The sequence below is a fragment of the Capra hircus genome, chromosome 4 (assembly GCF_001704415.2).
Source record: "Capra hircus breed San Clemente chromosome 4, ASM170441v1, whole genome shotgun sequence".
In the NCBI taxonomy this organism is placed as follows: domain Eukaryota; kingdom Metazoa; phylum Chordata; class Mammalia; order Artiodactyla; family Bovidae; genus Capra; species Capra hircus.
In genome coordinates, this window is record NC_030811.1 from 73430150 (window position 1) to 73450875 (window position 20726).

The window sequence follows — 20726 nt, forward strand, 5'->3', positions numbered from 1 at the left end:
AGGAGAACTGAGAGTTGCCGGTTCGACCCCTGGGTCAAGAAGATCCCCTGAAGGAGGAAATGCCAACCCACTCCAGTATTCTTGCCTAGAAAGTCCCATGGACAGAGAAGCCTGGCGGGCTACAGTCCATGGGGTCGCAAAGAGTCAGACATTACTAAAGTAACTTAGCACAGCACATATGTGTATAATGGGTTGGGGTGAAAACCCAAAAAATACTTACCTAGAATCAAGAGTATACCTGTTTCCCCATCTGCAAAATGAAGCTATGGATCTTGCTCTCACCCTGCCGATGATCAGACCAGGAGGATAATTAAGATCACTTCTGTGACAGTGCCATGGTGGTGCTATCTGATGTATCTGATCAACAGTTGATTCATTTGCAGGGACAAAATGGAACGAAACAGACAGGCATGGATTTGTGGTAGGGAAATAATTGAATGTGGGCAGATAACTGAACACTGTGATGGGCAAAGTCCCATCATTTTTGTGCATGTTTTCCTGGGGCCTGACCACAGCCTAGAGAGAGCCCTGGCAGTGGCTTGCAACTCTCATCTGTCCACATGTGTGTGATGGTGCCGTGCACGTAGAGGGAATTCTACAGGTCGGAGGGACCTTGCAGTTTCCCCAGGAGGTCAGCTGTGAATGGTCCTGAAGAAGAGTCAAAGAATGTGCTGCCTGGAGCAAAGACTCTCCCACTGGAGGGAGAAGGAATTAGTTTTGAAAAATAGGGGAGAAGACCTTGAGTAAAGCTTTCTCTACACTCTTTCCCAAATCCCTGGAGGAAGAAAATAAAAGGCCAGGAAAATTTTAAAAGCCTTCGCAGAAACTCCATGAGGCAAGAAATGCAAGCCCCATTTTATGGATGAGAAACAGTTGCTCAGAAAGGTTGGGCACCTTTCCTGAGGTTACACAGCAAAGGGCACTGTGCTCAAAATCCCTCCTTCTGACCCCAGGCCTGTGCAAATGCCAAAGGTTCCTCAGAGCCTGTTGGTCCTCTGCAAGCCTTCCATCCATCAAACTGATTTCTTCATTTTTAAAATGGGATCTTGCTCTTATGAAAGGCCTTTGGCTAAGATGGGAGCATGGACTATAGAGCAGGGGTCTCATCCTGCTTTACAGATCACTCATGGGATCTCTTAGCTTTGTTTCCGTGCCTGGAAAGTAGAATGATGGCAACTTTGTGGGTTAATTATGAGGATTACCTAAGATAATGTTATCGGATAGCTAAGTGGAGAAGGATGTATCTTAACATGCTAACAAGGTTATCCCGAGGGGGTGTCATTACAGGTGGTTTCACTTTTACCTTTTTTTCCCCATCTTTGTTCAGTGGTACGCTGGTAAATGTTTAACAATGTGGCTTGCTGAAGAAAAGAACACACCTGATCTGTAGTGCCCCTTTCCATGCTGTAAATACTCTATGAGGTCTGATTTCAAGCTACCTCCTTGATCTCATGGAACACATCGGGAGACTTTCACAGTTGGCTCTCAGAAGCTGATACCAGCCCACATCAGCACACCACCATTTTTAACCGTGTGCTGAAAGTTCTGTTTGAGTGGTAAATTGAGAGGGAGAGTTAATTAATAGTATATCCAACATGATGCCAGGCATAGTGATTTCCAGTGCTCCCTGGCCTTCTTCCCTCATCCCCAAGCGGACAACACACTGACCAAAATGGCCTGGCCCCTGGAAGTGGTGGTCTTCTGAGAAGCCACAGGCTTTATCTAGTTCCCATCTAGCAGACTCTCAGAACCTAGGAAGCCTGTTGAGGAGATTCTGAGGTCCAGTCACTAAGGAATACACAAGCAGGCCGGCAGGTCCTCTCAGTTTCCACGGGAGACATACTCTAAGCAGACGCAATTGAAACTGCCCTGCAGGGAACCAAGAACAGCCCCAGTGACGTGAAGGGCCCAGAGTAGGACACCCTCAGGGTGGCCAGGCTTTGCCCAGCCTGACGTTTACCTTCAGCTCTCGACCCAGAGGTGTGGGAGAGTGGCGGGGGAGCGGGGGCTCCACAGCTTCCTGAAGGAATGCTGAAGTGGAACAGCAGCCAGAGGCCTGACGGACCTTGGGTCAGCGGGGCCCATGACAAAGGTCAAGAGCCGGGTTCCCCACCCCCTACCTCTCAGCCTCCCTACTGCACTCAGTTTCTGGCACAGAGTAGGTGCTCAGGCAAGTTTGCGAATGCTTTTTTTGTTTTTTAAATTAATGCATTTCTTTCATTCCCTTATAGCCTGATCTAAGGCAGCCCAGGAAATGCTGTTGAATAAATAAATGTTTTAGCCCTTGCCAGCTCCTGGTTTCACATGTTCCTGGATAGAAAATGTGACTAAATCTAAATGAGATGCAAAGTGTTAATAAACACTGCCAGTGATTTTTTTTTTAATTTCTTCTGGCTTTTCTGTATTTTTCAAATGTATCTTCAAAACGCACGTATCACTTTTGTTATTTTTTAAAAAAGAATATATATTATAAAAATATTCTGTAAGTTGAAAGTAAAGCAAGAGTGGTGTCAGCAGTGTGGGACTGGGAGTGTCCTCCAAGTGCTGGGAGGCTCTGAAGCTAGGGTACCGGATGCTGTGTGGGCCCCGCCTGGGCCTCTGTCACAGCTGGGTTCTCTCTCAGCCTCTCTTGTCACAGGCCTCCGCCTACCAGGCACTGACTAATAACTCTCCCCTCCGGTAACGTCTTAGTCAGAGTGGAAACAGAGGCGAGTCCTAGAGGGGAAATGACCGGCCGCGCCTGGAGCCGCAGATGCTGCAGAGACTCCGTGTGCCTGCGCCGCAGCCTGGCCCGCATGCCGCCGCGGGCACGTGGGGTCCTGGCACCAGTGAGGGCCCATCTCACCCTTCTGGTCCAGCCTCCCCTGGAGCAGGGGTCTTGGCTCCTGGCCATGTGACCAATGTGTCGATTCCATTTCCTTTTAAGTATCTGGCTGCACTGGAAGCATGTGTTGGGTTATAAATGAGCCGTCCTGACATCAGGAGGAATTCAGCTTCTCTGTGGCCTCCCCCTGCAGCTAGCAGAACCATGGTGTGTCTGATGGTTTTCGGTAGAAACACAGGTTGAGTCTAGAAAATGAGGGCCTGGTGGGGGTGGAAAGGAAACTCAGATGTGTGAGGCAAAGCACTTTCATGACGGCTGTGTCTTTTATTTCCACCTGTCCACCCTGCTGTCAGTGGTCCTGGAGCTGGTCAGCTAAGGAGAGGCAGGCAGAGTGCCCTTCAGGGCTCTATCTCTACCCAGCAGCCCACGAGGAGGCTCTGACCACTGGTTTCCTCCAAACTGATCTCCCTACCTCCCACCCCATCTTTACTGAGATATGATTTATGTATCATACAATTTACCCATTTAAAGCATACAATTCAGTGGCTTGTAATATATTCACAGCTTTGTGTAACCATCACCACTATCAATCTGGGACTGTTTGCATCATCTGCAAAAGAAACCTGTAAACCTTTAGCAGTTCTCCTTTATCAGGCCCCCCAGCCCAAGGCAAGCACTAATCTCCTCTCTCTGTCTGTGGCTTTGCCTCTTCTGGACGGTTCATATAAAGGGGATCCTATAATATGTGGCCTTTTGTGACTGGCTTCTTTCACTTAGCATATGTTTTTAAGGTTCATCCATATTTGTAGTGGGGTTTCCCAGGTGGTTCAGTGGGTAGAGAATCAGCCTGCCAATGCAAAAGACATGGGAGATGTAAATTGGATCTCTGGGTTGGGAAGATCCCCTGGAGGAGGGTATGGCAACCCACTCCAGGGTTCTTGCCTGGAGAATCCCGTGGACAGAGAAGCCTGGAAGCTCAGTCCATACAGTCACAGAGGGTAGGACAGGACTGATGTAATTGAATATGCATGCACACATATTATAGCAGGCATTAGCACTTCACGTCTTTTTATGGCCAAATAATAATATCCCATTGTATGAATATATCACATTTCATCTATGCATTCAACAGTTGATGGTTATCAGGGTTGCTTCGACATTTTAGGAATCAGCAAACTAAAATGAACTGGAATGGGTGAATTTAACTCAGATGACCATTATATTTACTACTGTGGGCAAGAATCCCTTAGAAGAAATGGAGTAGCCATCATAGTCAACAAAAGAGTCCAAAATGCAGTACTTGGATACAATCTCAAAAATGACAGAATGATCTCTGTTCATTTCCAAGGCAAACCATTCAATATCACAGGAATCCAAGTCTATGCTCTGACCGGTAATGCTGAAGAAGCTGAGCAGTTCTATGAAGACCTGCAAGACCTTTTACAACTATCACTCAAAACAGATGTCGTTTTCATTATAGGCGACTGGAATGCAACAGTAGGAAGTCAAGAAACACCTGCAGTAACAGGCAAATTTGGCCTTGGAGTACAGAATGAAGCAGGGCAAAGGCTAACAGAATTTTGCCAAGAGAATGCACTAGTCATAGCAAACACCCTCTTCCAACAACACAAGAGAAGACTCTACACATGGACATCACCAGGTGGTCAATACTGAAATAGATTTGTTATATTCTCTGCAGCCAAAGATAGAGAAGCTCTATACAGTCAGCAAAAACAAGACTGGGAACTGACTGTGGCCCTGATCATGAACTCCTTATTGCCAAATTCAGACTTAAATTGAAAAAAGTGGGGAAAACCACTAGACCATTCAGGTATGACCTAAATCAAATCCCTTACAATTATACATTGGAAGTGAGAAATCGATTCAAGGGACTAGATCTGATAGAGTGCCTGATGAACTATGGACGGAGGTTCATGACCTTGTACAGGAGACAGGGATCAAGACCATCCCCAAGAAAAAGAAATGCAAAAAGGCAAAATGGCTGTCTGAGAAGGCCTTAGAAATAGCTGTGAAAAGAAGAGAAGTGAAAAGCAAAGGAGAAAAGGAAAGATATACTCATTTGAATACAGAGTTCCAAACAATAGCAAGGAAAGATAAGAAAACCTTCCTCAGTGATCAGTGTAAAGAAATAGAGGAAAACAATAGAATGGGAAAGACTAGAGATCTTTTCAAGAAAATTAGAGATACCAAGGAAATATTTCATGCAAAGATGGGCTCGATAAAGGACAGAAATGGTAGGGACCTAACAGAAGCAGAAAATATTAAGAAGAAGTGGCAAGAATATACAGAAGAACTATACAAAAAATATCTTCACAACCCAGATGATCATGATGGTGTGATCACTCACCTAGAGCCGGACATCCTGGAATGTGAAGTCAAGTGGGCCTTAGGAAGCATCACTAAGAACAAAGCTAGTCAAGGTGATGGAATTCCAGTTGAGCTGTTTCAGATCCTGAAAGATGATGCTGTGAAAGTGCTGCACTCAATATGGCAGCAAATTTGGAAACCTCAGGAGTGGCCACAGGACTGGAAAAGATCAGTTTTCATTCCAGTCCCAAAGAAAGGCAATGCCAAAGAATGCTCAAACTACCTCACAATTGCACTCATCTCACATGCTAGTAAAGGAATGCTCAAAATTCTCCAAGCCAGGCTTTAGCAATACGTGAACTGTGAACTTCCAGATGTTCAAGCTGGTTTTAGAAAAGACAGAGGAACCAGAGATCAAATTGCCAATATCCGCTGGATCATCGATAAAGCAAGAGAGTTCCAGAAAAACATCAATTTCTGCTTTATTGACTATGCCAAAGCCTTTGACTGTGTGGATCACAATAAACTGTGGAAAATTCTGAAAGAGATGGTAATACCAGACCACCTGACCTGCCTCTTGAAAAATCTGTATGCAGATCAGGAAGAACATTTAGAACTGGACATGGAAAACAGACTGGTTCCAAATAGGAAAAGGAGTACGTCAAGGCTATATATTGTCACCCAGCTTATTTAACTTCTATGCAGAGTACATCATGAGAAACTCTGGGCTGGATGAAGCACAAGCTGGAATCAAGATTGCCAGGAGAAATATCAATATCCTCAGATATGCAGATGATGTCACCCTTATGGCAGAAAGTGAAGAAGAACTAGAGAGCCTCTTGATGAAAGTGAAAGAGGAGAGTGAAAAAGTTGGCTTAAAGCTCAACATTCAGAAAACGAAGATCATGGCATCTGGTCCCATCACTTCATGGCAAATAGGTGGGGAACAGTGGAAACAGTGGCTGACTTTATTTTGGGGGGCTCGAAAATCACTGCAGATGGTGATTGCAGCCATGAAATTAAAAGACGCTCACTCCTTGGAAAGAAAGTTATGAGCAACCTAGACAGCATATTAAGAAGCAGAGACATTACTTTACCAACAAAGGTCCATCTAGTCAAGGCTATGGTTTTTCCAGTAGTCATGTATGGATGTGAGAGTTGGACTATAAAGAAAGCTGAGCCCCAAAGAATTGATGCTTTTGAACTGTGGTGTTGGAGAAGACTCTTGAGAGTCCCTTGTCCAAAGGGACAAGGGAGATCCAACCAGTCCATCCTAAAGGAGATCAGTCCCGAGTATTCATTGGAAGGACTGATGTTGAAGCCAAAAGTCCAATGCTTTGGCCACCTGATGCAAAGAGCTGACTCATTAGAAAAGACCTTGATGCTGGGAAAGATTGAAGGCAGGAGGAGAAGGAGATGACAGAGGATGAGATGGCTGGATGGCATCACCGACTCAATGGAGATGAGTTTGAGTAGAGGAGGCCTGGCGTGCTGTGGTCTGTGGGGTCGCGAAGAGTCAGATGCGACTGAGCGACTGAGCTGAACTGGGTTGCTTCCACCCTTGGGCTTTTATGAGTAATGCTACAATGGCCATGCATGAACAGGTTTTTGTGTGGAGTTATGTGTGCTGTTGTGTCTCATAGGTCACATAACTGATCTTCCAGCAGTATGTATTTGATTCTGTCACCACTTTGCTTAAAAACCTTCAGTAGCTTCCCATTGTTCCTAAAGTCAGGTTCAAAATCTATGTGTGTGTGTGTGTGTGTGTGTGTGTGTGTTAGCTGCTCAGTCATATATGACTCTTTGCAATCCTATGGACTATAGTCCTCCAGGCTCCTCTGTCCATGGGTATTCTCCATGTTGATCCACAAAGCTTACACCTTCCGGGCTCCCTTCTTGTTCTTCTGTTTCAGCCAAGAGCTTCCTCCAACACAGAATCTCCTTCCATGGTGGACCTGAAACTTCTTCCTTTCTCCCCTGACCTTTTCTTTCCCTAATCCCTCCTCGGGAAAGCCTCTCTAATGATTCCGTCAAGGTTAGGTCAGCCTGCCACATGCTTTCATGGGACCCTGTTCCTCCTCTCCTCAGTGGGTACCACAGCTACACCCACAGGATGACCTGTGTGAATCTGGTCAATGCTTCTCTTTTATGCTCCAGCAGAGTAGGGCTCTTGTTCTTGTTCACCAGTCAGCCCTGGCACCCAGCACGGTTGGTGCCCAGCACACTTAGGCACTTGGTAAATATTTGCCAAGTAAAGAATGGATAATGATGGCAGCCAGCAAGCCACTTGTCTGGACACTTTCTTTTACCCTGGCATCTTCTGCAGGTGATGGGGGGACCCAGGCAGCTGCTGAAACCAGGATGACTCCTTTTTTTCTCTCCAGCCCTTCTTACCCTGTCACATACCAGAGAGGCCTCTGCTTATGCTGGAATGGGTTTGGGTGAACTTCCCCCTCATCCTAAAATAACTGGAGCCTCACTGGGTCCCAGTGAACCCTGGGGCCCTCTTTCAGGACAGAGTGACTCCCTGTGGCATGTGATTCCGGGCAGCCCAAATGCCACAGGCTAAGCCATCAGTGGTAGCCATCCATTTGCAAGGGAAATGAGGAGGGATTCTTGGAGGCATGGGCTTCTCTGAGAGTAAGGAGCTGCATTTGGACAAGCTGCGTGCCCTTTTCTAAAGATGATTGCCTTTCTGCCGGTCTTGTTTGAAAACCTGCCCTGGAGGACATTCCAAGAAGAAACCGTCCACCTTCTAAGACTTGGTTGCTTTTTCAAAACAACCTGTTTTCCTTTCCCCCCACAGATATGCACTTGTTCGGCCACTACCCAGCACACGACGACTTCTACCTCGTGGTGTGCAGCGCCTGTAACCAGGTCGTCAAGCCGCAGGTCTTCCAGTCCCACTGCGGTAAGTGGACTCCTGCACTGGCCGATGTCCAGCATCCGAGAGGAGCCCTGCCCTGTGGTCTGGCCCTGGGTCTGTCTGAGCCCGAGGCCCTGGGTGAATCCCCCTGGGGTTCTGCCTCGGCTTCCAGACCGACTGCCTTAGGGGTAGTCAGGGATAGCCCTCTTGCCAAAATGTTCGGTGCTGTGGGGGCACCAGACAGAAAACGTCCCATTGTTTAGGTAGATGGATGGTGGTCTTTGCAGGTGACAAAGGGGAGGGACGGCAGTGGCTCAAGGAGCCACTCCTGCAGCCTCACAGACAGATGTTCGGTTCTTCCGAGAGAGAGAGAGGGGCCAGGGCAGCCCACCGTGGGGGCCACTGGGGTGCCAACCCCCAGGAAATGCAAACAAAGCCACGAGTTCAGCTTCTCTTCCAAGAGTCCTGCTTGTTTTAAAAAAAAGGAAAAAAACCAGGCATGTTTGGGAACTTGCTTTCCCTCTGTCTTTACATCCTTGGTGTGAAACCCCTCAGCAGCTCCACAGCAAACACTGGCCGCCTTCACTGCCGGTGTCTTGGGCACACCACAGCTGACGTCCACACGGTTGCTCCCCTAAGAGCAGATAAAGGGTTACTAACCTGAGGATAGGAAGTGACTTAAGCTGAGTGGAGGCTTCCTTCTCTTCAAACGGGATATTGTTGGACCAGCCAATTTCCAAAGCTGTAATGTGCTCTGAGTTCCAGAACAGTAGTTCTCAATCTTTTGGTTTAAAGTCTCCTCTCTTTTGTTGAACATAAAATCCGAATGCCCTTCTTTAGTGTTAAATTTCAAAGTGCATTAAACATTGTACCTAAAAAAAGTCAAGGCAATTATAATATCGAATACACTTTGGCAAATTACATATTTCTCCTTTCTCACACTCCGGATTTCTTCTTTTCCCCTAGCCCTTCAGTTATCACCATTCTGTAATAAATAGGTATAAAATAAAAGGAGATGAGCTTGTCTAATCTCACCAGTAAAGGTACTTGGGACTATTGAATAGTTATATATATCATAATATCAGTTACAAATATGTATATATGTATATGACATTTACATAGCAGTGTGTTTCTGTATATAACCTGCATCTGTGTGTGTACTATAGTTGTGTTTCGTATTTATAATATGTAGAAAGAAGAATCCAGGCTTCTGAGACTTTTTGATCTGCAAGGGGACAGAGGCTCCTAGCAAGTGCCATGCAAACAGCTCCGTTGAGAGGCCAGGTCTTCTGCCCCTCCTGGCAGCCACCTCTGTGACTTGGGGCTACTTGCTGAATGTCTCAGGGTTTGGTTTCCTCGTCTCTTCCACGAGTGATGACTTCCGTGGGAGCTTCCCGCTCTAACGTTTTCATTTCTCGCAGATAGAGCGTGAAAGGAGCAAGTTGTGTGCTGGGCACTCGCTGACCTTCTTGCTAGATGCCCTGTAGCAAATGACCCTCCCTTCTGCCGGGAGGAGAGAAAGGGCCAAACCTCCCAAGCAGACTGTCAGAGGCGCGGTGCTGATGCTACCAGCTGAGGTGACAAGTAGGGCAGTCAGTAGCAGAGCAGTGGCAAGAAGATCCCACACAGCTGGCAGGTCAGGGAGCAACCATGGAAACTCTGTGGGCCCTGCTCCTGATTGTCTCATGAAGATGCAGGAAGGGATCGTCATTCATTCATTCCTAGGATGTGCTGCTGTTCTGGGTGCTGGGGTACAGCAGTGAATGAGACGAGGAAAATCCCATAAGTCATCAAAACCTTCTCTGGGAATTTAATTCACTGGCAGAGTTTCTGATGGAAAGAACCTAAATGGGACCTGGGACTCCCACTGTGCCCTGCAGAATTCCTCCCAAGGCAAGACCCCACATAGCCAGTGAAGGAGACCTCTAGGGCTAGGGCTCGGCTCCCTTGACACATGCCTCCCTCTATCCTGGGCCTTTTGGTTCAAGAGCAAGTCAAGCTTAGGGGCGCAGCCGAGGGTTTTGTAGCCATCTGCTCTGAGCAATGGCAGTAAATTAGTTTGGGGGTTTGGGGTTACGGATCTCATCACCTGAAACCCAGTCTTGGGCTTCTTGCTGAAGCAGCTGATAAGCAGTGGTAGGACGCGACCACAGCTCAGGAAATGGAGGCCCTTAAGCCTCCCTCATCTGTCAGGTACGTATCCCACAGGTTCTCACTCACATTTATCAAGGGCAGGAGAACACAAGGCAGAACTCAGAACCAGGGCAACACTTAAGGGGCAAGGAGGATTTCTTAGCTGCCTTAAGAATTCCTCCTGTGGTATCACAGTATTTCTTTTCTTGCTCTTTTACCTCCTATGACTAGCCTTGCTGTAATCAACAAGTTAATGAGAATGGCTTTGCACGAGGTACCAGGGACGGTAACAGATGTGTTCCTTATCTTTGAACATGTAATCCTCTCAACGCCCCCACTAAGTAGGTACCAATATGACTTCCAGTTTGAACTTCAGGAAGCAAAGGCTTAGGATTGCTTTGCCCAGGGTCTCAAAACTAAGCAGGTGTAGAGCCTGGTTTTGAATGCAGGCAGCATAGCTCCTGAGTGAGGGAAGTGCGTGTTTCCCTGGCTTGCATAGCCATTGTCCCTCACTTCCTCCCAGTGTGGCTCCCAGGCCCCTCTTGTCCTAGCCCAAACTCCAAGGCCTGAACCCACTTGCCTGCCAGGGAGCACATCATAATACCTAGCTTCAGATTCAATCATGTTAGCTGCAGAGTTTTCTCTCAAGTGGAATCTCGTCTATGGAACCCCAGTATGGATACAGATGCCCAGCAGAGCCACGGGGGTTGAAATTGGGGTAAGGGCTCAAGTGCCATTTTCCTGGCCTACTAAGCCACCAGGGTTCCTCAGAGCAGCATTTGACGTTTGTTATAATGGAGAGAGCGTGGGCTTTGGAGGCAGACAGAGCATTTCACATGACTCCCCTGTTAACTACATGACCTCAGGCTGGTGGCCTCCACCTGGTCTATAAAATGAGTGCTCTGCCTGCCACAGCAGGGTTTGGTATGAAAGGACTGGTGAGAGGCGCTTTCCTGCGGAACACCCAGAGCATGGGTTCATTTCTCTTCTCCCCATGGCATCTCTGCGTGGCCTTCAGCTGGACACGGCTTGTCCCTCTTCATATTCACAGAACACCTCCCCCGCTCCTGCCTTGCACTTCAGTTACCCGTGGGCTGTCTCAGCTATATCCACCAGCTTCGAGGATCCTTTCGGGACCAGGGATGTATTAATAATACCTTTTCAGCTCTGTATTCCCAGCACCCAGAAATGAATTTGTCATCACTGGCCCTGGCCCTGGGAAGCAGAGTTGAAGTGCAGTGGAAGGGACACAGCCCAGGGGCCAGGTCCCAGTTCAGCCTTACCCAGCCCTAAGACCCCGACTCTTCACCTTTTTAAGTGGCAGGGAACTAAGCTATGTGTTCTCTTGGAAACTTGCTCATTCTCAGTGCCTGGGATTTGGTGCCTGATTTTAAGGATTACACCATACTCAGAGAGATAGGTGCATGGCAGCCTTCAAGATTTCAGTAGCCTCATTAAGTTAAATGGAAGGGGTGTGTGTGTGTGTGTGTGTGTGTGTGTCTGTGTGTGTGTCTGTGTGTGTGTCTGTGTGTGTGTATTTAGGCAGTTGGTTCTGAGGACTTTGCAGGTTGATGATAATGTGAAACAGTGAAAGCGATTGTGGAAAAAATCATAAATTTTGGAGTCAAACAGACCTGGGTTCCTAGCTGTGAGACCTCAGGCTAATTACATGACCTTTCTGGGCCTCATTTTCCTCTGAAATGAAGGGATAGTTCCTGCCTTGCAGCGTTACTATAAGGAACAGAGATAAAGTAGTTTCCTGGCACATAGTAAGGAAATAAAGAAAGGGTAGCTATTATTGTCAATATAGTGTGGCTATTTTTTATTACGTTAAATGTTTCTTATGAAAAATGGGAAAACCAATTCAGTCAAGTGCTTCCTGCCTTCGTTTCTCACCCTGTCTCGGGGGATGTGCGCATGGAGGTCAGCCTGCGGACTCTGGCCTGTGATTCATCTTCGGCTTCCCACACTCTTGGAGGCAAGACTTGTTGGCCTAAAGATGATTACATTGCCAGGAGTCCTGAGGATCCACCTTTACAAATATGGTTTACATTCACATTGGGCTCCAGTGTCCGCTCCTTTGGAAACACCATGAAGCTCCCAGTATCTCTCTGGGGTCCCTGCCCAGGTCGAGCCAGCCTTGGCCACCTCCCTCCCCGACTCCCAGGACTGGCTGCTTTCCTGTTACTCCTGACTTTGTGCCCCAAGCTTCTGTCCTAGATATAAAAAGCAGGCATGTGCCCATTGCTCAGGAGAACCTCCGCCTGGCCTGGGGCTCTCCAGGCCACTGGGGCTGTGCCAGTGGCCGTGCCGCTCCTCCTGTGTGGGCCCCTTAGGTCTGTTTCCTCTATATAGCAGTCCTTTAGATGCTTTTTAAACCTCTGCCCAGGAGATTATGATTTTGAGGGATTGGTTTGTTTCTAAAGTCTCTTAGGTGAGTTGATGTCATTTAGGCATTAAGATAGAAAAGAGAGAAACAGAAAAAGCCTCTCCTTAGGTGAACTGATCCCACTCAGCCAACATCCTTACCCTTCATAGCTGTGCAGCCCAAGTTGTGACTTGATGCACTGACACGATGTGGGAGCCGCGTGGTTGGGAATTGCCTCTCTGGGGTGAGTCTTCTTAGGTTCAAGTTCTAGCTCTACCACTTATTAGCTGTGTGACCTTGGGCAAGTTACTTTGCCTCTCTGTGCTTCGGTCTCCTATTCTTAAAATGGGATTGTAGTTTTTCTCCTAAGATTGTTTTGATGATTAAAGGAGCTCACATGTAGAAAGTACTTTTAGCACAGTGGTGGAACAAAGTTTGCTTTAAAAAAAAAGTTACGCTTTCATTAACCAAGTGATAAGCTACAGAGATTTATAATGAAGTCTTGTCCAAAGGATATTCATTTATGATTACTGTGCAGTGTGAGGGTGACCTTGGTGACTTTCTCTGCATCGGTACTATGGGTTCCAACCTCAGTGCAGAGAGAGTGCCGTTTCTTCTGAAGAGTCCTCTGTTTATGTTGTGTGTTTGTGTGTGTGTGTGTGTATGGGGTCCGATTTGTGTGCATGAGCCTATATATAAGCTCAAAACTAGAAGGTTCAAGGTACCTACAATGAAAAAATAGTTTTATTACATTTAGAAGTTACATATGTTTAATCAGTTTGAAATATTGTAAGTAAAGGGAAAAATAATAAGTAGATTCTAGCTGTGGTTTTGTAATTGGGTTGAGAATTTATGAAGTTGTATGATTTGCCTAAATGAAAGGAGTATGATTTTTTCTGTCCTTATCTCCTAATATATTTACATAATAAACTACCATAAAGGATAGTTTCTCAACAGCTGCACAGTTAATAAACATTTGGGGCTGGAAAATTCTGTTATGGGGGCATCCTCTGTATTGTGGGATATTGAACAACTTCCCTAGCTTTTATCCACTAGGTGCCAGTAGCTGCCCCCACCCCCAGTCATGACAGTGAAAACAGTGTCCACTAGGGGACAGAAATGACCCCCAGGTGAAAGCCACTGCTGTGGGTTATGACATTTCCATTTGTCATGTAGTATTCTGTGCTTTTCTGTATTCACGTTTTCCCCCCCATTCACATACGTGTGTGTGCATGGGCACACTAAGCCCTGAGATCAGTTCTCTGGAACCACACAGTAGCATGTGGAAAGTTTACTAGTTCAGCCTCCAGTGAGCTGGTCATCAGGATAACTTCCCCATCATGGTCATATTCAAAGCATAAAACAAGATAGATTGCTGAAGTCCATACAATTGCAGCCCTTCCCACCTCAAAATCAAAAAAAAAATGGGGGAAAAGTCGCAAAAGAAATAACACATTCATATACAAAGATCCTTCAGACTTTTTCAGCCACTTTTGGTGCTTACTCTCCAAGCAGAGAACCATACGGCCCTACCCCCCAACCATCAAACAGATATTCCTTGGATGTCACTGCTACTTAAATATATATTAGAACCAAAGAACCTAGATGTCATTCAAAAGACAAGATAGGATTAGTTTTTTCCCTTCTTAGAGAGGGCCTTTTGGTCCGTTTTCTGATTATTTTTTTTGAATGCCCTTCAAGTAGCTGTTTTGCATGTTGATGGTGATGCAGTAGAATTTAATGAACTGTGAGCTAAAGCAGAGGGGCTGAGCCACAAAATAAATGAGTGGCAGCAACTGGCTCCTGGAAGCTGGCACCTCCATCCCTTGCGTGCACATGCAGATGCTGCTGCTGGGTGGGGACCAAGAGCAGCAGAGCCCAGCAGCCACACATGGAAGCCTCATTAGTGAGGTTTCAGGGTTTCCTGCAATTGTTCTGTTTATTTCGTCTATCTCCGGGTGACCTCTAGTTGAGGAGGAAACAAACCATTTGTGCTTTTGAGCCCTAGAGAAAGGGAGTCCCTCCCAATGTCAGTGCCCCTGGGCTTCCAGGGTATCATCACTGGCTCATTATCCTGCCAGAACTTCCGTTCCGAAGGTGTAGGTTGCCACAGAGTAGGACTGAAGTTTTTGGTCAGTTAAGTGGGATTTGTTTGTTGAGATTAAATTTCTGTTGTTATTGTGAGTTGTTTTTTATGAACTAGATTACTTACACCAGAGACAAATAAAGTAATTAAGGGAAATTGGTCAGATTGAACATATTCTTTGTCAAGTCCGGCAGTAATAAGACTCGGCAAGATCAGGTGAATCTGTGCAAACTTGATTTTGTTAGTGAGATTCTTTTTTTAACCTTAATTTGATGAATGTATCCCTGATCTGAAATTAACTCCTGGCTTGGTGTATCTTTGGGGTTCCTTACAGTCAGAAACAATGTCTGTGGTTGTTTCTTCTTATTTCATCTTTCCATACTCCCCAGTAAAGTGTAACCATAGGACAGATACTAAGGAAATTCCTACAGTTGATTCTAAGAAGATCCCAAAGCAAAACTAACCATGCACTCACAAATGGTGATACCTTATATCAAGAATTACAACTGAAAAAAAAAAATCTACAACAGAGTAGCACCACATTTTGTGCCCCTTCAAATGTTTATATTTTTGAACTTGCTGCTGCTCAAATTAGAATTAAAAGTATATCTAGAATATAGCACGTTGACCTGGTTCCAAACCCTGGCTTTTCTTCTTATCTGTTAATGGAAGATGAAAAGTGCCAATAACAATTATTAAGCATTTATATATGCTAAGGTATTTTTTAAATTTAATCCTACTGCCACCCTAAGGTGCTCTAGTCCCATTATTCCTGTCTCACACCCAAGGACAGGGAGACTCAGAGGATTTAATAAATTTCCTCAAGATCTTGCTGATGTAAGTGGCAGAACTAGGATTCCAGCCTATGTCTGACTCTTGATGACTTTACTCATTTAATGTTTTGGATCTCAAACTCCCTGCAATAGCATAACTGAACTTCCATATGGAAAGGTTATTTTGGTCCCCTGTAGGATGCTGGAGCCTAAATGCAGGTGCTTGGGGGCACCTGAGTCCCTTATCTCTCATTTTTCTAACTTACACTTCTGATCATCTGCTTGTTGGTATAGGTGAAAAACTTGGGCACAATTTTGAGGGAAATCAGAATGGAAGAATAAACTGATTACAGTCCATGTGTTGAGAGTCATGGCATTTGGGTAGACCTTTAAATATCAAAAAGTAAAAAGAAGCAAGCCTGTGGGAGAGGTGGAATGGGTACCACCATCAGTTCTGCCTGTAGTTTCTTGTTCATCCCCAACAAATGAGCAGATCCGTAAGATCCCCACCCCTACCACCAAAACAGTAGATAATTTCCTCTAAATTCAATGGAATTACCTTTTCTTGCACGTTTCTGTGAATCAGGTAAATTTTACAAGTGGACAAATAGCAGATGTAATGATTCAGCTCAAATTTAGAGATAGATTAAGAGGATCTTCATAGTTTTAGCATTATTGAATTCATTTTTACTTGAAAGAAAAAAACCCTCTTCTATCTCATTCAAGCCTATTTCTTGAAGGCTGAATCTTTTGGGTTACCTTCTTCAGAGTCACATAGCTTTGACTCATTTATTTATTTGAAAAATATTTATTGCGCACCTACTTATATGCCAGGCATTGTTCTAGTGCTGCAGACAAATAGTGGTGAACAAGACTAGAGTGTGACCTTCTTGAAGCCTGCGTTCTGATAGTTTAAATAACGTAGATGAAAATGAGATCAAGCCACAGGAAGAGCACATCAGGTGAGGTGTCTTGAGGGCTTCAGAGAGGTGGGTGGGAGCAGTATTGCAGAGCCCTGTAGGGCAGAGCCCAGAGTTTGGGCTTCATTCTGGGTGTGGTGAGAAGACACGGGAGGACCCTACATGAGGGAAAGACATAGTCCGACTTCTGTTTTCAGAAGGTCTCTCTGGCTGCTTGGAGTCTGGGAGACCTTGAAGGGACTGAGGCATAGCTGTGCAGGTGGATAGTGAAGGGTAAACGTGAGATCTATTTTGGAAATGTAGCTGACAGCATCTGCTGATGGATTACATTGTAAAAGGGAAGGTCAACATTTAGAGTTAGTTAGAAGGGGAATGGCCAGTGACCTATAGGAAAAGCAACAGAGGATGACAACATGGGAGCCAAGAGCAGAAAGTGTGGAGCCAATCAAATGCCAGGTAGTTGAACAAGAAGAGAAAAGGTCACTAGATTTCCACCAAGGATGCTGTTGACCTCGACAATAGCCATTTCAGTATCTTGGGATTTCTTTTTTCCAAGTATAGGTGATTTTATTGTTATATCACTGATAAACCTCTTTTTAAGCTAGTGACACCCCAAGTGTTTTGCCACGTTTCTGCTGAGTTCAGCTACTACCCAACTAAATTGTCAGCTGGTCCCTGTGCCCTTTGCATCCCACCAGTCACTGTGCCACAGTCACCTGTGAGCTCTAGGTACTCAGCTCCTGAGGGCTGAGACTGTGTCTTCTGCATCCTTGTGTCCCAGCCTGGAGACATTTCCTGACTTAGTGCACAGACAGCAAGAAGGAAGGACTCCTCTAATCCTGACTCAAGTGCTCTTGGCACTCCCCACTTCACCAGCATTAACATATATGACAGCTACCGCAAATGCCTGTTTGCTTATCCACCCCCACTGCACGCACAGACAGAGGCACAGACTAGGAGTTTTGAGGAGCCCTTTCGTAGTGCTCACCATTGTGTTCCCAAAGTTAACACGATGAATGCTGGATCTACAGTTGGTGCTCAAAACACTTTTTAAAAAATGCATTTTGGAAGGAAGGAGGGAAAAAGCAAGCCTGGAAGGAAAACTTACTTCCAAGTTGGGAATAAGCCAAATTCCACAGGTAAGCAAACACATTCGTCTAGAAGATGTTGCTCCTTGAAAGAGAAGTACTGTCTCTGTTCAGATGCAGCTGATGCAGGGGAACCGTCCTGCCTCACTTTGCGCTGGAGAGGCTGCTGCTTTGATCCCTGACCACAGCTGAGTTCTGGAAGGCTGTCACTGTAACATGACCCCGGGCTTCTGACTCATCTCTGGCTTGTCCTCGCTGTTATATGGGCTGCTCCATTCCATTCCTCAGAGCTGTATCAACCGAGGAAAATTAGGGGAACAGCCATCGCTTTATTTAAATCCAAGTAAAGAATGTTGCCGGCACTGATTCCAAAGGTCATTTTGGAATTGCCCCCATCTGGGGTAGTGAGCAGAGCAGCAGTGTTTCCTCCCTGGAGTAGTCCATCCGTTCACTGAGAGCTGGGGCTTGGGCGCACACACACACCTGGGAAAGACTGTGTGCCAGATTCCTCTCTGGAGGTTCTCAGTGCCTGTTAGCCCATCAAAGCACTCAGAGGTCTTGCAGTAAAAACAAAAATGCATCTCTTTTGCTTTGGAGTCCCATCACTCTTAATTTATCTGAATTCACCGACCTGTACTGAGTGACGATAATAATAACAATAATGAACGTTTTTGTTAGTAACGTGGTCCCAGGTACAAGCCCACTCCTTCATCCATGCCCCAAGCAGAAAAGCAAACATCTTTTCCAATCCTGGAGGAGAAATTGGCTGTGGAAAGTCTCCCATCCCGAAACTGTGTCTACTATACTTTATGAGTGGAAGAGTTTTCAAAGGTGGTTTTGACTCTCCTTCCTTTTCACCTCTCTCCCTGATGCTAGAACCCAGTTCTCATCCAAGCTGCCACTCCATCATCAGTTTTCCTTTTGGAAGCGCATCAGGAGCATTGGCTCAAGGAGCTGATTCTGAGTGCTTTGCCTGGGGTCACTGTGAGGTCCCACCCAAAGTGGCACATATAGGAGTGTATAGGCTTGCCTTGGGAACGCTGGGGCCGGGTGGAGGGTGTCTCTAAAGAAGGTTCCAAGCTCTATTGTTTCTGAGGTCAGAGTGCTTCTTCCCATGTCTTGTGTATATTTACTATGGCAGGTTTTCTTCTGGAAAAGGTGCTACTAAGTTGATGTAGCCTCTTACAACCGATGGCACCCTGGAATCAAGGAAATACTGTAGTGAAGAGTCGCCCAGGACTGCTCTTTCACAGGGCTGGGCACTTCTGGAAAACAAGTGCACTTTGGGGAATGCTGCATAGAAGGCACATGGGAAATAAATATGTCTGGGAGAAAATGTAAATTGAAGGGAGTAAATGATGAAAGATTAAGTAAACAGTTCACTGTGATGAATCTTACTTCACATGGAATGAATAATCGTGTTTGGTTTTTTTTTCCCCCCAGAGGAAGTAACTCTAGTCTTTATTTTAGAAAACTGGAATTACCGATTTCTGTCTAAGGTTTGCTTCCTAACTAACCCTGTTATTTGTTTGTTTATTAGCATCATAGATGTTTACTTTTCTTTTACAGAAATTATTTCTTCAAAGTCCTGAGGCCTCTTTCTAAGATGAACGTGGCTTCCCTCGTGTGGTGGCTGTGATTTTCTGCTTGTCTGATTGGGTGGCTGTCCCCACCCCATATGTCATCCTCTCAAATGTGCCTGCTTCCCCCAGGAGCCCTGCGGCGCCATCCCCACGTAGTGAGAGTGCCTTGACGCTAGCCCTGACTGACCTGCTAACTCGAGGACGCGCCTGTCAACTCTGAGGCATTGTCTGATGGTGGCACTCTGTCTAGGTGCATTAAAAGAGGCAGGGCCTGGACAGCAGCTTGGAAAACCCTTGTGCCACTTTTTCAGCCTCCCCTGTCCTACACTCACCGCTGTGACACTCACCCTGGGGGTGGGGAGCCTCGCCCTGACAGCAAGCCTTTGCCTCAGGTCCTCTGTGAAGTGAGGCGGTGTTGATGGTGCTTGAGAGGGGCTGGGAGACCAGTGAGGAGGCCCAGGACAGGAGGGGGAGTTCCCCTGAGAGATGCCCCCACTCTGACTGGTCATATTTGTGAGCCAGGAAACCACGGAGCTATTTTGATCACCACAGGTGCCCCTAACACAGGCAGAAGAGCCGCGGTCCTCTCTCTTATTTTCTTGTTGTGCCAACTCCCCGACCCCCACCAGCCCACAGAACTTGCAGACCTGTGGTCAGTGTGACTTGACCAGTATCACCCCATCCCACATTCTGTTCTTTTTAGGTTGTTTTGTGTTTTTCTTTCTAATATTTCTTTCATCATTCAGTCAGTGCTGGCAGTGGGTTGAGCTGGCCACACAGCCAAGAGGAAGTGGTTGTTTTGCGGTTGGTTTCAGTGGACTTCTCAGGGGGACCACTTTCTATCCCAGGGGCACATAGACCTATCTGTTTAGTGTGTGTCCATGCAGCATTCCCCGATCATTTCTCAGAAGCTCCTGGCAGACGGAAGGTCCCCTATCCACTGTTAACTAGGAATTTACTCAGTTCCAGGACCCTCTTAATTGTAAGATGCCACGTCGATGAAACAGCACCTTTTCCCAGGTGACTGGAGCCCTTCTAGGACAGTCTTTGCATCCAGCCAGTAGCAGCTAACTGGGCTAGCCCCAGGAGATGGGCATAGTGTGGTGGAACAGGGCACAGTCTGGGGAACGAGCCAACAGCAGCTTCTGGGGCTGTATGACTAGGTCATAATTAACCCAGGCACATCCCTTCTTTTCTTCCTGGAGTCAGGTACTTTACCTTCCCTTTGGTTTAGAATTTAGTTCAAAGTACAAAATAATGAAGCTATAATGGCTTGGGGAGTTTCCTGTTTCTGGTGATACCCCTGACAAATCTCATATAAATTAACCTGGTCCCAGAGCAACTAGGCCACATGTAGAAAAAAATCACACCATTGCCAAGTAGTAATTGAGGAGTGTGGTTTTAGTTTCCAAATGTAAAGTTTGGTCAGGGGGCCTTACTATTTTTATTTTTGATTTCTAGTTTAATTTGTGATAACCAGGGAAAGTTATGTTATCCTTATGAGGGTAAGGCAGGGTAAGGGATAACATAAGTTTAACATATGTTAAACTTATTTTTAAAAGTAAGCTTTATAACTTAGGATACCTCCTTTGTGATTACACTGGCATTTTTTTTTAATGTCGTGCGTGATTGGAAAATTTGTATAATCTCACTTTTGTGTGCAGGGTTCCATATATTCATTATTTTGTTATTCAAATCTTGTATATCCTCTGCATTTTTATCTGCGTGGTCTGAAATTTCTGAGAAGGGAGTTTTAA

The 20726-nt window shown here is 45.9% G+C and overlaps 1 protein-coding gene across 5 annotated transcripts in view; it reads left to right on the forward strand.

Moving 5' to 3' along the window:
* The window catches only part of ATXN7L1 (ataxin 7 like 1), a 258517-nt gene that overhangs the window by 88342 nt on the left and 149449 nt on the right, over nt 1-20726 (forward strand). For all 5 annotated transcript variants that reach the window (XM_018047236.1, XM_018047237.1, XM_018047238.1 and 2 more), the window contains exon 3: nt 7959-8063. In XM_018047236.1, the coding sequence (XP_017902725.1) occupies nt 7959-8063 (105 nt within the window). The remainder of the gene's footprint in view (nt 1-7958; nt 8064-20726) is intronic.